This window comes from Amia ocellicauda, chromosome 12 (assembly GCF_036373705.1).
Source record: "Amia ocellicauda isolate fAmiCal2 chromosome 12, fAmiCal2.hap1, whole genome shotgun sequence".
Classification (NCBI taxonomy): domain Eukaryota; kingdom Metazoa; phylum Chordata; class Actinopteri; order Amiiformes; family Amiidae; genus Amia; species Amia ocellicauda.
The window spans coordinates 22,799,322-22,814,291 of record NC_089861.1 but is presented as its reverse complement, the minus strand read 5'-3'; the positions used below and the strand labels follow the sequence as shown (position 1 = coordinate 22,814,291).

Genomic DNA, 14,970 nt, shown 5'->3' with positions numbered 1-14,970 from the left:
TCCTGGCTACTCAATATCCTGCTGGTGTTTGTTCTCTCAGTTCCTTAATTGACCTAATAACTTGCCTAGTTAGAGCTTTTTAATCTTTTTTAACCATTAGAGTTGTCAGGTTAAATATTGAAGTATAAGGCACCCACATCCTCCAACTTTTTGTAACTGAAATAATTTTAAAGATCAAGTTAAGCAAATTATTATTTCAATTTATGATTCAGTTAATTACTTCAGGGTGTAGTTGGAACAAAAATCCACAGGATAAAGCATCCTTGTTAGAAGCATCCATATTAGTTAAGTAGACTGATGATTACGAGTGAGGTTTCACCTTCTTGAAGGGCCATTAAGGCATTGACAATGGGTTTGCAGTCCGTCCCATCATTGAAGGCTTCGTGGAGGTCCAGCAGTAACAGCATACATTCCATATTGGGGTCGACTGTCAACGATAGATGTGTAGAAAGTACACAAAGTTACTCAAAACATTAATTTGGGGCAGTAATGGGGTATCTGTGACAACCAGACACTCTTTTATACAGAGATCAAAATAATACAGATTTGAGACTAATACGTACCAAGGTCTATCTACATTGTTGACTGGGAGTTTCTATTTTCAGACTATATGTGATGGAGTAGGCCCATCCTTTGATTTGACAACTAACTGGATCGGTAGCATTAACAACAAATATAAACACAAAATAGCCTTGTAACTTTTGGGTTGAACAGGGATGTGGGAGCTGCCACATTTGTTTGTGGATGCTTGTTTGGAGAGTCTCAGCTTTCATGAGATAGCAAACACTTGGCAAACACAACAGTGAAGAATACACATGGGATTAAAGAGAAGAACATGGATTTGATGCAATTTTAATGGTACCAAAGGGGTTTGTCAGCTTAAGGGGTTCAAACATGTTCATTAAAATGATTCCATTATTTATTTTTATCTCCAATTGTTTATTTGTTCTATGCTTTAATTGCAAAGTACATTTGAGACATTAAACTGCTTACATTTCAATAAAACATTTGTACAGTAGTGTATATATGTATAATGTATACAACTGTAAGTGTAAACCTAGGTCTGGATTGAATCAAAACATTGACCCACTCGCTAATAGAAAACTACAGAACTGTACTCCTTTTGATTATGACTCTTTCTTCTAATCATAAATGTAACTGCAATGATGTACAGGTTTGTGGTTTGCTATTATCGGGTGGGCCAAAGTTTTTATAGCTTCTAGTCTAGGTAGTCTAGGTAGCTCTAAAGTAGTGTTAGTTGTCCTGCTATGGGAGTTTTTCTTTTCTTGTTTGTAGGTTCTTTTCTGAACTGTGTTGTGTTTTGAAAACATTTTCCAGTGCTTGGTATTTGCCATTTGATTATTTTTTAATTTTTTTAACATCCAGTAAATTACGTGTTTTTTGGAAACCATCTTTTTCTGTCTATGACTGTTCCTGTTTTGTTTTTACATCTGACTGTGGGTTCACAACACTACAGTGAGGAAAAAAGTATTTGATTCCCTGCTGATTTTGTATTTTTGCCCACTGACAAAGAAATGATCAGTGTATAATTTTAATGGTAGGTGTATTTTAACAGTGAGAGACTGAATAACAACAAAAAAATCCAGAAAAACGCATTTCCAAAAAGTTATAAATTGATTTGCATGTTAATGAGTGACATAAGTATTTGACCCCTTTGACTTAGTACTTGGTGGCAAAACCCTTGTTGGCAATCACAGAGGTCAGACGTTTCTTGTAGTTGGCCACCAGGTTTGCTCACATCTCAGGAGGGATTTTGTCCCACTCCTCCTTGCAGATCCTCAAAAGACCTCAACCACTGCTCTAGAGGGACTTTTCTACACTCTTGATCTTTCATTGCCTTTCTTTCTCTTTCCCTTTCCAGTGAGATCCACTTGCCTATGTAGTTTTAGCACATTTCCTGACATCCTTGGACACCTCGTTGGTCTTGGCCATGGTGGAGAGTTAGGAATCTGATTGATTGATTGCTTCTGTGGACAGGTGTCTTTTATACAGGTAATGAGCTGAGATTAGGAGCACTCCCTTTCCATCTCTTATTGCATTAGGTTGTTGGGCTGCCACCGACTGGTGTTTTTCAGGAAACTATTGTTGCACTGCAGAAGACAGTGTTGAATAAATGTTTGTTTCCTGCCCGTATCTCACATTCTTTAAAAGGGGGGATTATATTATTATTGATTTTCTCCAGATCAGTAGTATTCTTCCATTTGTAAACAAGAATAATGTAATTTAAAATATTTAATTCAATATAATAATCTGAATATGTACTGGTTGGTTTGTTGTTGATTTTTAAAAAAACTACCACATTTTACTTGTCCTTTAATAAGCATGTTAACTTTAAGGTACTACAGTACTTCATGACTACAGAATAAGTGCTCAGTGTCATAATCTGGTACCATTTCTTCCTATGGTAACTGAGACTCATCATTCTTAGTCTTCTGAAAGTGAAAAATGATTATAGTTTTGCTGAAATCTACAGATTCTGTGAAACTGTATGGACACAGAAGACAGATCAGCATCTGCAGTTATTCAGTTAAAGTATTTAGAAGAATCCCATTATTTTGCCATAATAGAACATTCTGGATATTCTACAACCTTATCCTCTTGCACCAACACAAAGCAGTGAAAAACTGTTTGGCCGGGAATTAACTGCATGAATTTCATATTTGAGAAAACAACACCACAGATCCTCACCTGTAGAAACAGATTCATTTGTTGCCCTTCCCTGTAACATTCGATTGAACCCGGGAATGGACTTAATCCAACCTGCAACAATGAGGATTTGGATTAGAACACAGAGTACAGTAAAACTACACTTTAAGACGGGGTGCACAATCCTGGTCCTGGAGGACTCCCTTCTCTGATGGATTTTGTTCCAACCGAACTATCTAAGTTGTGTAATAAAAGAGTGGGTTCTTTAAAAAGTTTTTTCTTCAGTTCTGTACTTAACTTAAAACCGCTACTGCTTAAAATAATAAAAAGGCTCTGATTTAGGAAATGATTAGTTCAATTAAATAACAGAGCTCGGCTGGAACAAAAAACAGCAGCGACCAGTGCTTTAATACATAATACTAATTGTTAATATCAGCAAGTTAAGGGGTTAGTAATGTGGCTTTAGTTGTACAGTCAGGGGATGAAGGAGTTGGCAAAGTGATCTCAGTTCTGTTTATCAAAGGAAAGGAAAAATCCCCTGGATGTTACTCCTACTTTGGAGCTGACATTTGTTAAAGGAATCGCCAGAGATGACCCTTGTGTCAGACAATGCACACATCCTCTGGGAAACATACTGATCGTTTTCACACAACGAAGCCACAGTGCAAACGGCAGAAGCATGGCATTGTAGGGAGGACATTTGCAGCATTCATTGACAACCCTACAGACTTGACATGCTGACATGCTGCCCACCCCTTGTGTTGCTTGATTAACCGTGTGCTGGCTGGGGCGTGTCTGAACTTTGTGACCAAGTGTCAACTAAACAGAGACTTTAGTGATTGACAGATGTAATCCCTTAATAATATAATTCATTAAATGCTGTACCTTTGATAAGTGATGTGATAAATTTCTTGCTCTCCTCCCAGCTTCCTAAGGCACTGCCACACAATCCTGGAGAAAGAGAGAGCAGTAAGAGATAATGGATATGGGAGTTAATGGAGAGTGGCCAACTTGTTAGAAGGAAAAAAAAAATCTAAAACAAAAATATATATGAATATATAAGACATTGTGACCGACCGCTACCCAATGGCCAAGCAAGGCACACATTTTTCTGATGATGTCATCCAGCCAATGCCATGATATTCTTATGCTGTCATCTATATGTATTTAATTTGTTAATTTAAACATTTACAGTTAATGTTACTTGCTGTTAGACAGTTAATAAGTTCAGAGTTATTTTCATTTGGGAGATTTGATTGGAGGATAAGAGATTCGTAAAGGCATCCGTACCCTTTGTCCAGTTCCCGGAGGTCCTAGCATTTCATAATGGGTTATGTAACAATACCCAACAGCTTCTTTTAACATAATTTAGGGAAACTGCATGTTGAGAAACTCATTGTGTCTCATTATTCCTGTTGACAAGGGTTATGTTCCTGGTAGAAATAAATACAAATGCTCACTGACTCAATCTTTAAACTAAGTTGAGACATCTGAGCAAGTTCATTAAAAAAAAAATTGTAATAAAAGTTATTATATTTTAGGTTTGCTAGTCAGATTAAACATCTAATTCCCTTCACAATGCAAATGATTTGGCCAAAATAAGCAAACATCCCTAGGTTTTATTTCCTACAGTGCGACATCTTCCTGAGACCAGGCCAAGCCAAGACCAGAAACACAGGGAGAGCCGCCTGCTGACAGTGAGCTACAGAGCCGTTGTGGTTCCCTGATCTAGGGATCAGCATGTTTAAAGGCAGTAAAAACCTTTCAGGTACAGCAGGTCCATTTCATCCCGCTGCTCAAGGATTTCCCCTTCCTTGAAAATGCTGCCAAACTTTGACGTTTCTATGAAGGCACCACACCCCGGGTAGCCAGACTCATGGCGGGTGATCTCGAACCAGATTCCTTTAAGAGAGAGAGAGAGAGAGAGAGACCGTGATCAGAACCCCCGACCCGGCTTCGAGACGCCAGTTCTGTCTGATCAACACAGCTCCCCCAGCAGAACAACAGAAACCACTATAAGGCCGGACACACGATGGGGTTTGAATGCTCTACCAAGCAGAGGGAGGGATGATGTCACCATGAAAAGCTCACACACTAGGAGTCTTATTGCCCTGTTCTTTCTCAGGATTATTGCAGTAATAGTTACAGTGGTCCCTACCATTTTGAGCACTCCCATCACAATGTTTCTTACCCTTGTCATGTTTGTCTTTGTTCTCTAGTCTCCATCTGTCAATGGCGGAATAGATTGGGTAGGGATTCAGCATTTCCTTATCTGTCTGATCAGAAACACTCTTTGTTTCTTTCTGGAAAACACACAAATATCTGTGAGGGACCAATAGTGTAATCTTCCAGAGCAGGTGGGACAAGTGATCAGTGAGAAAGAAGTCCTGCTCTCTTGAATCAGCAGAAGGAGAGAAAGAAATAATGAAATGTGCAGCGATAGACTCCTTTTCCACAGTCTTTATGGTGCTCTGCTCCTCGATGCTACCAATAAACTTCACTCATACTGGCAATCAGACAGAGAGGAAGACCGACACACGGACAGACACCTAAAGCAATAGATGGACACATGAACACTTATAGTGAGACAGACACATAGACAGACAACTATAGTGAGACAGAAACACAGGCAAGATTGCTTACATCTCTCAAGACAGGATAAACATACAGGGCAGCCCAGATGTCTGTCAGAGAGAAGTTACTGTCCCTTGCGGCCTCATATATCCTGTTGAATTCGTCTTGGAAAGTAATCTCTTTACTTGTGAGTTTCTCAACCATCTCGGCCTCTTTCTGCTCCACTTGAAGGGACCACTTCTCATCATTGTACAGAGAAGACATACACCTGCAATCACAGATACACATTCTTCTATTTCTCCTTGAAATCACACTCGGAGGAGACGCTCAAATAGACATTTCCAATTAGTTATTCTGCATGCCAGTTCCACCCCTTAGTGAAATCCCGTGTGTGAACTTGTTTGTCAATATGTTCAATCTGAGCCTGTCAAAGCATTCTGCCGGTTTATAGAATGGGCTCTGAACGGTGCTCTTACTTTTCTCCTGTGACCTCTGACCCCAGGGCTACAAACTCACCAGGTGGATCCCGACACCCCGCACAGGTACTGGATTGAGTCCAGCAGTTTCTGAGCCCCCAGCTCACTCAGCGTCCCCATCAGAGCCACCATGGCCCGCAGACCCCCCCCAGAGCCCAGCACTGCGATCTGAGGCACATCAGCCTGAGGCAGACAGGGCAAGGAGAAAATCAATGAGTCTCACACACTCAGCTTGTACATTCATCCATCCATCCATCCATCCATGCATATAGACATAGGTATAGATCCGGATCCAGATAGTAGCCTCCAGAGCTATAGACACTTAAAGAAATGGAACTAAAAAGGAAACACAGCGGCACACTTTTTAAGTAAAGGGTTGGATGATTAGCAATATTGTGTATGTCGCATATGTCAAAAATTTGTTTCCTAATACACAATGTTCAAATCTATCATTGCTTTGTAAAATGTTTGATAACAAGGAGGAGAGGGTACTGTGTCTGTATCCTTCTAATAGTGGTAATCTGTAAGAGATCTAATTGAGCAGGGGGGTAATACAAATGGGGTCTTCACACAAAATGGGGTCATAGCTGGGATATCCAATGTGTCTTGTCTCTTGTTTCTTTTCACATTCCTACACCCTCCTGCACTTCCCTGTACAATTCAAAGTTACAGACAGAGAGGGGCCAGAAAAGGGTTATTACGTGTTGGATAATCATGCAAATTAAGATGCCCTTGTCAGTCTAAAGTCCAACACAGTAAGTGCCAGATCACAGCACATACCACACCACAGTAATATTAAGACATGTTTTATAAAACTGCATACCAATTCACAGGGAATTCCCAGTTCCTGCAGGCACTTGTGTATTTTGATTTTTCTCTGCTCAACAGCCTCCATCTCCTCCTTGCAGAGAGATTTGGAAACTCGGACAGGTTTGCTGAAAAAAATATCTCACAGGATTTACAAGTATTTTACACACACACACACACACACACACACACACACACACACACACACACACACACACACACACACACACACACAGTGTGATCACAGGCTTATTGCTACTCATGCACATCTTAGGCACAGTGACAATTTAATGCACAAACATACTCACACACACACACACTGAGAAAATATTAGCTTTCCTGTCAATGTTTTCAATGGATTTTTCAAAGTTCAATACAAATGATTCAGAAAATCATTACAATGCAACCCTTCAGATCACCCTTGCAAATATATTTACGCAATCAAACACTCAGATCAAAGTCTTATCTTCAAATATAATGGAAAGAACAATGATCTGGAATAAAATTAGCAATATATAGATACTTTCAATCAAGCCAAGATCACTATTCCATGACCAAGGAGTAAATAACCTAAAAGCCCTTTCCAACATCTCAGTGGACGCTATAGGCTCGATATGGCATGAGTGAGAACGGCAAATGAAATAGGTAGCAACTGCAGTAAAATTAAACAACAAAGTTGTATTCAATAATTAAATGAACTAATAAAAAAGCCTCTGTAGCTTATACTAAATTAAAATTCTCAAAGTATACATATTAGATATAACGTTATTGAACTCTATGGTAGCCCAGGTATGACTGCTGATTCAATCAACTGCTGTCTTTGATGTTTCTAATTCCCTGCATACAGAACATTTCTACAAGCTTCCAGCTCCATTCACTTCAACTGCTCTAAACACAGGGCTGTATATTTACTACTGAGCTAGCTAGAGGAAACTCCAGGGTCATGTACATGTATACATTTGTTGAGAATTCTCACTTTTTCTATACACAAGTCAATGGAGCTAGAGCCAAACCCACTTACTAAATGTTTATGAGCTCTGACCTCCGTAATAAAATATAATGTGGGGAAAATACAGTGAAAAACAAAACTTAAGAACAATCCTAAAAAACATTTTATAATCACCAAAGTTATTCACCTTAATTCTAATTTGTAATATTTATACTAACTTTCTAATATTGAAAAAAAAAAAAACTGGTTATTATGCTCCTGGGTTTTTGCAAATGAAAAAACAAACAAACAAACAAACATTTCTTACCAGAAGATAGTTATGAGATACTCACCTACTAGATGTAAGACTTGCCATTTTCTCCTGTAAGATAATTCAGAAAAATAAATCAATAACTGCCACTCCCTGTCTACAACATTTGAAACTCATACCCATACAGACCAGTGAGAACAAGGATTTCAATGAGCTTGTGTCTGATGACTGAATTCTGGTTTCCTACATCTTATACGCCAGAGGCCAACATCCACCTTCCTACACCACATACCGCAGCCCACTAGAGCCTATCCCACTGTCCTTTACGCCTTATACAGCTGCTCTACATAATACACTACAGTCACTGTCGTTCTATATCCCCATTTCTCACCCTGATACTCCTTCCTTCTCAAAACACAGGAATAAATCAGTTCCTTATATAATAAGGACTGTAGTCCCCTATTTCATATTCCCTATTTCTTGTATCCTTGACTTCTTAACCACACATCTCCTATTCTGTGACTCAGTAATTTTATAACTCCCAGAGGAAATGACTGTGACTTAGTGCATTGTTGCTGCCTTAAAAATTGCCCATCTTCTTAGATTTGCCCATTTGTGTGCCCTTGGTAGAAAATTGGTAGAGGAACAGGTCATAAAGTCAGTTTGCATTACTATCAGAGCTGTTTTACTTTTGGTAATTATGTCTACTTTGCCCCCACTGCTCTTAGCACCAGTTTAACTCTCTCCACATCTCTACTCAGGCAACTTCTGAGTGATCCCAGTAAAGGATTGTTTAAAGGACTTCAATTAAGATTTTATTTTAAAATATATTGTTTGCTCTTTTGTCATTTCCTTTGTCAAATATGAATATCATCATTATATTTTCCACAAAACTGCACACTAGGAGAAGTAGAAGTAAAAAAAATACATGGTGGATTTTCTAAAGTGCTATTTTACTCACATTATCTATGGGTTAGGGAAGACATGGCAATCATTTCACAATTGTAAAACCTTTTACCTTCTGGGTGGCTATTTCATCCAGTGTCAGTCAAGAGCTTCTCCTGTTGCCTTGCTTCAGTGGGCTTGACATTCCCAGTGTTGCACCTTATAATATCCATTGAGTGGGTGTGGCTGAATTCCAAAAGGGGTGTCAAATAGACAAGTAATTTGTGTTTAGATATGGAAGGCTCTGGGCCAACCCCCCAACTTGTCCACAATTCCAGTGAAATGTGCTACAATAAGATAGTAAAAATTAATACTGAGTCAGAATTAGATAGAAATGTGAGGTGTATGATTCTTAGAAAACTCCAGCTGTCCGTCACAGATTACCATCACAGACAGAGGCAAAGGAGTGAGTTTCTTCAAGGGAAATATTAGACACAGTGGATTCCATAAGGCAGGAAGGCTTGGCCAACCTCACTCGAAAAATAGCTCACAGAAACATTGTATACAGCTGTGCATTTACCACCTTATACATGTATTATAAACCTGTGAAAAGCCCAAGTGCACCATGCCAGTTTGTGCACATTACGAATCCAGGTGTTACAGAGAGTTGGTGATACATGGACACCTAGCATGCATTTAATGTCCATGACATGTCCACTAATATTACCATCTTTTATGACAGGATGTGGAACCTCTGGCACTGCAACTTCCTGCAACTTCCTCAGCGTGGTAAATTGCTCTTGTTCTTTCTCCAAATGGATCTAAAAACAGTAAATACAGTTATTTATTTTAGTGAAGGCTTCAAACCCCAACACATAGTACATCTAACAAGCCTTTTGAGCAGAGGGGTGGGAAAAACAAATACATTTTAGTGTCACGTGAGGTGCTAAGGCACAGCTTTAAAGTTACAAAAAGGTGTGAAAGTAACAGAAGTAGACAGGGCTAACAGCAGTGTATGGGGAGTGAGGAGAAAGAGGAGGTGGAGGAGCTACAGCTGTATTAATCTGCTCCTAGATGTCAGAGGTCCAGTGGAGGCATAGCTAAGTGAAACTTCTCCAGGCAACTGGTGTGGAGTCTATTCTTTGTGAGAATCAGAGTATATATATATATATATATATGAAATTAGAGGGGAACTTTATTGCACGTCCTTCATTGAAAAACACTGCTGCCATTCCCAGGTAATGGGAAGAGCAGATGATCCACAGCAGAAGAGGTTTTATGTGATTGTGACTTTACATACATGGATTGTGCGAGTTAGCACTGCACCGAGACTGCCTGTATTCTCTCTCAAATCTACAGTTTGAGCTACAATCAACCTTGTTTACCTCTTTAAGATTAAGTATAAATTAAATCTCACTTGAGTACTTTCACATGCACATTATCTTTGACCCTGTTGACACTTGGTTTAGGCTGCCCAGGTCCACCTTATCTCATATGTGAATGTTCAGACAATTAAACTAATCATTTCATACATTTCACCTTCTAGACCTTGAATTTCTGTGACAAAAAGTCCTCCCTCCATGTTCCATTAACCCTAGCCATTTTAAACATCTCATCTGCATCAGCACAGTGCACACCCCAATGTGTCACCTAACTACTATTCTATAAACCCTCAGTTCATCATCAGAACAGGTCAACACTTGGTGGCAAAGGTCAAATATCTGGAATGGTTGATGGAAATAGAGTCATGGTTAGCACAAATCATGACCTCTATTGCTCACAGGTCACTTAACACTCAGTTGTAGCATAATCTCCTCCTCTTATCCTATCCAGTCTATTAATAAATGTTCCCAAACTTTCAGCTTCTACCACATCGCTGTGGAGTTTGTTCAGATTGTGACGACTCTCTGTGTGAAGAAGTGTCTCCTGTTTTCTGTCCTGAATGCCTTGAAGCCCAGTTTCCATTTGTGTCCCCGGGTGCGTGTGTCCCTGCAGATCTGGAAAGCTCCTCTGGTTTGATGTGGTCGATGCCTTTCATGATTTTAAAGACTTGAATCAAGTCCCCACGTAGTCTTCTCTGTTCCAGGGTGAAAAGGTTCAGTTCCTCAGTCTCTCAGTAGGACTTTCCCTTCAGACCTGGAATAAGTCTGGTTGCTCTCCTCTGAACTGCCTCTAGAGCAGCGATATCTTTCTTGAAGTGTGGAGCCCAGAACTGTCCACAGTATCCAGATGAGCTCTAACTAGTGCATTGTACAGAACGTTACTGCCCTTGTTTTAAATTCTACACTTTTGACAATATACCCTAGCATTCTGTTGCCTTTTTCATTGCTTCCCCACATTGTTTGGATGGAGAAAGTGAGGAGTCCACATGGATTCCTAGGTCTTTCTCATGCGATACTTCATCTACAGTGAGGGAAAAAAGTATTTGATCCCCTGCTGATTTTGTACGTTTGCCCACTGACAAAGAAATGATCAGTCTATAATTGTAATGGTAGGTGTATTTTAACAGTGAGAGACAGAATAACAACAAAAAAATCCAGAAAAACGCATTTCAAAAAAATTATAAATTGATTTGCATGTTAATGAGTGAAATAATTATTTGACCCCTTTGACTTAGTACTTGTTGGCAAAACCCTTGTTGGCAATCACAGAGGTCAGACGTTTCTTGTAGTTGGCCACCAGGTTTGCACACATCTCAGGAGGGATTTTGTCCCACTCCTCTTTGCAGATCTTCTCCAAGTCATTAAGGTTTCGAGGCTGACGTTTGGCAACTCGAACCTTCAGCTAACTCCACAGATTTTCTATGGGATTAAGGTCTGGAGACTGGCTAGGCCACTCCAGGACCTTAATGTGCTTCTTCTTGAGCCACTCCTTTGTTGCCTTGGCTGTGTGTTTTGGGTCATTGTCATGCTGGAATACCTATCCACGACCAATTTTCAATGCCCTGGCTGAGGGAAGGAGGTTCTCACCCAAGATTTGACAGTACATGGCCCTGTCCATCGTCCCTTTGATGCGGTGCAGTTGTCCTGTCCCCTTAGCAGAAAAACACCTCCAAAGCATAATGTTTCCACCTCCATGTTTGACAGTGGGGATGGTGTTCTTGGGGTCATAGGCAGCATTCCTCCTCCTCCAAACACGGTTGAGCTGAGTTGATGCCAAAGAGCTCAATTTTGGTCTCATCTGACCACAACACTTTCACCCAGTTTTCCTCTGAATCATTCAGATGTTCATTGGCAAACTTCATACGGGCCTGTACATGTGCTTTCTTGAGCAGGGGGACCTTGTGGGCGCTGCAGGATTTCAGTCCTTCAGGTCGTAGTCAAGGATTGTATCTGCTGAGCCACCTACTTTGGTGTCATCTGCAAATTTGACAAGTTTGCCAACTATCCCAGAGTCCAGATCGTTAATATAGATTCGAAAAAGCAATGGCCCTAGTACTGATCTCTGTGGAACTCCACTAACAACCTCACTCCAGTTAGAAGCAACTCCTCTAATCGACACCCTCTGTATTCTAGACATCAACCAGTTCATAATCTATCTACTTACATTACCCTGAATGCCTACAGCTTCCAATTTGAGGATCAGTCTTTGGTGTGGAACCTTATCAATAGCTTTCTGGAAATCTAAGTATATCATATCAAATGCTTTCACCTGATCTACAACTGCAGTTGCGTGTAATTCTAATAAATTAGTAAAACATGATCTGCCTCATCTAAACCCATGTTGACAATCTCCAAGAATATGGTTTTCATTAAGATGCTCCTCTATCTTCTGTCAAATCATTTTTTCCAACATTTTACAGGTGATGCAGGTGAGACTGATTGGTCTGTAATTTTTTTCCCCTGTCTTGTGAATTGGTCTGACATTTGCTGTCTTCCAGTCAGTTGGCACATCCCCTGTTCTAAGTGTCATTTGGAATATTTGAGTTATCAGCCTATAAATAATTTCTTTAAGTAGTGTTGGAAATATACCATTTGGCCAAGGTGATTTGTTTGTTTTTAATTCTGCTAGTCCATTTACTACCTCCTCTTCATTTATCATGATCTCTCTTAGGACTTGAATGGACTGGTTGTTAACCTGTGGCATGTTATCCGTTTTTCAATTGTTAAAACCTCTGTGTATATAATATATAATATATTTATTCCCATATATATAGGATAATATATTTATTATTTATCACTGACAAATGCAAAAAATCAATGGCAGAGCAGATTCTCTTCTGAGTCCATACTGGCAGGCAAGATCCTTGACCCCACCTCTAAGGGAGACGTTTTACCCACATTTTGTTCTGGAAATCATATAAGCTGCAGTACCCAATTTTATAATTTGTTTTACCTTTGGCAGAAATTGCATTGGGTCAAAATGTACCTAAATTCCCAACATAATTGGAGGGTTAATTTTACATTTTAACAGCCTAGTGTAGCATGGCAAGGCAGGACAGCTTGTACATTTATGATACATTATACACACGTTACACCTCTCTGCTCAATAGGGGTGTCAGTTTGAAGTTAACCACAATGAGGAAGTTGAGGGGTGTGGGACACCACTGTCTGTCAAGTTCCAGGAAAAGCACCATAAACACCCAAAAAAGAGCTGAACATTAGCATCTAGGACCTCAATATAGACCTCACTGGGTCAGTAAGTCAGTTGTTTGGAATTACTTTAGTGCTATTACATAGAAAAGTCAGTTAACTGTATCATAAAAATTAACTTTCTGTTTGTAATCCACTTGTAAAAACATTGGGGTTAGTAGATGCGATTAGGCAGCGGATACTTCCATTCCTACCACTTTGTTTAATGTTTTTCTCTTTCACAGATCATAAATTCAATGTGTGTGCTGCCACATACATTTCCTACAACAAAGGACTTCATGTGTTGGCAGAAAGAAGAGAGAATGGTGCCACATGCTAACCTCTGGGCACAAGCCCGACTGTATTGCCAACCCAACAGAGAGGCAAATTGTGAGGAAAGGTGAAATCAATATGGCCAATCAGTTTCATATTTCTGAGTACAACATAACATACATTATTTTGGTTAATGCACAATACAATGTTATAAATCATAAAAATCCTCATTTAGAAAATGCAAGCATTGCCTCTCTATTGGGTTTGAGATACCGGGGCTGTCCAGTGGTATTACCCAGCTCCTTCCACTGCCTCATCTCTGCCACTGCTGCTCTGACACCTGAAGTCTTACCTAAGAACTATTTTATTTTTTTTAGTTTTGTTTTTGGTTGTTGAATTCCATGAAGATAAGGACCCAAAATACACTTTTGTTTAAAATTAACAAACAAAAAAAATGAAATACACATGTAAAATACCCTAAAAGAAATATGCAAAAGAAAGCACAATTAAGTTGCATCACGTGCCATTAGTAATGCAATTGGCTTTTTCTGCATTCCTGATTATATTTATTTTACTGTTAGTGTGTACACAGGGCGGCTGATAACCACTGAGCTGTGATGTGCGCAAGTTGGTGTGACTAAGAAGTAATTGGATTTCTAGATAAACTTCACTGAAAACCATCAAGAACAGCCTTCCAAGGAAAAGATTAATGAGGGTGTGATATCATTCCATTCCATCTCAGATGTCATTGACCCAGCTGTGGCATTTGATTCTACACTGTCTTGAGTCTTGCCTTAAGAAAATGTGCAGCTTCTCCTTTTCTCGTTTACAAATCATTATGCATCTCAGATCTTCCCTACCTGAAACAGACACCAATACAAGCCTGCACTCTGTTATGTGTGGCCTATTGTTCTCTCCTGAACTTCTCCAGGACCACCGGGAGTAGGGGGAACAGTGGGAACACGTAGAGGAGACAGCGCTTGGGTGCCTGATAGTGCCTTTCCACCAACAAGGAGCCGGTGCCCATTTGGAGCCGGTGCTTAATTTGGAACCGTTCCGTGCTTTTCCACCGCAAAAAGAACTGGCTCCCGGCAGGCACAGAGCTGCTTTCTCTGGCACTAAAAACTTGCTGGTCTGGAACTGTGTGCGGTGACGAATGCATGTTTACTCTATCTTGTATTTTATTCAATACAGTAAAAGTGTCTGAAATAGCGAATCTGTGTAAATCCCTAATGCATCAATAAAAATAAATAAAAATAAAAGGCTGGGTTATCTTAACATATTTGTATAGCTGTATTTTCTTTCTGCTTGTACATGTGATCTCGCGTTTTTTTGTTCTGTTTTTTACAATGTATCTATGCTGTTTGTAGATGCTGAATGAGCTTAATTTTCATGGTTAAATAGGGTTTCAAAGATGCAGTCCGCCTTGGTGCTGATTATTATTGCCGTGTGTTTCTCCACTTCTACTCCGTGCTTGGGAATGTCCCCATCCAGTGACGTGACCATTCGGTTCCGGAA

At 39.7% G+C, this 14,970-nt stretch overlaps 1 protein-coding gene and 1 long non-coding RNA gene across 2 annotated transcripts in view; one reads left to right on the top strand and one right to left on the bottom strand.

Annotated features, from left to right (window-relative positions):
- The window catches only part of LOC136764577 (cytosolic phospholipase A2 gamma), a 22,835-nt gene extending 14,028 nt beyond the window's left edge, over positions 1-8,807 (bottom strand). The window contains exons 1-10 of the mRNA XM_066718754.1: positions 8,742-8,807; positions 7,806-7,834; positions 6,541-6,652; positions 5,758-5,900; positions 5,311-5,509; positions 4,859-4,970; positions 4,429-4,569; positions 3,553-3,618; positions 2,710-2,781; positions 320-427 (exon numbers count right to left, since the gene is read on the bottom strand). Of these exons, the coding sequence (XP_066574851.1) occupies positions 320-427; positions 2,710-2,781; positions 3,553-3,618; positions 4,429-4,569; positions 4,859-4,970; positions 5,311-5,509; positions 5,758-5,900; positions 6,541-6,652; positions 7,806-7,828 (976 nt within the window). The 5' untranslated portion in view covers positions 7,829-7,834; positions 8,742-8,807. The remainder of the gene's footprint in view (positions 1-319; positions 428-2,709; positions 2,782-3,552; positions 3,619-4,428; positions 4,570-4,858; positions 4,971-5,310; positions 5,510-5,757; positions 5,901-6,540; positions 6,653-7,805; positions 7,835-8,741) is intronic.
- Positions 1-14,970, top strand: part of LOC136764578 (uncharacterized) — a 17,880-nt gene extending 2,910 nt beyond the window's left edge. The window contains exons 2-3 of the long non-coding RNA XR_010821212.1: positions 9,351-9,397; positions 13,425-14,970. This is a non-coding gene — a long non-coding RNA (uncharacterized LOC136764578). The remainder of the gene's footprint in view (positions 1-9,350; positions 9,398-13,424) is intronic.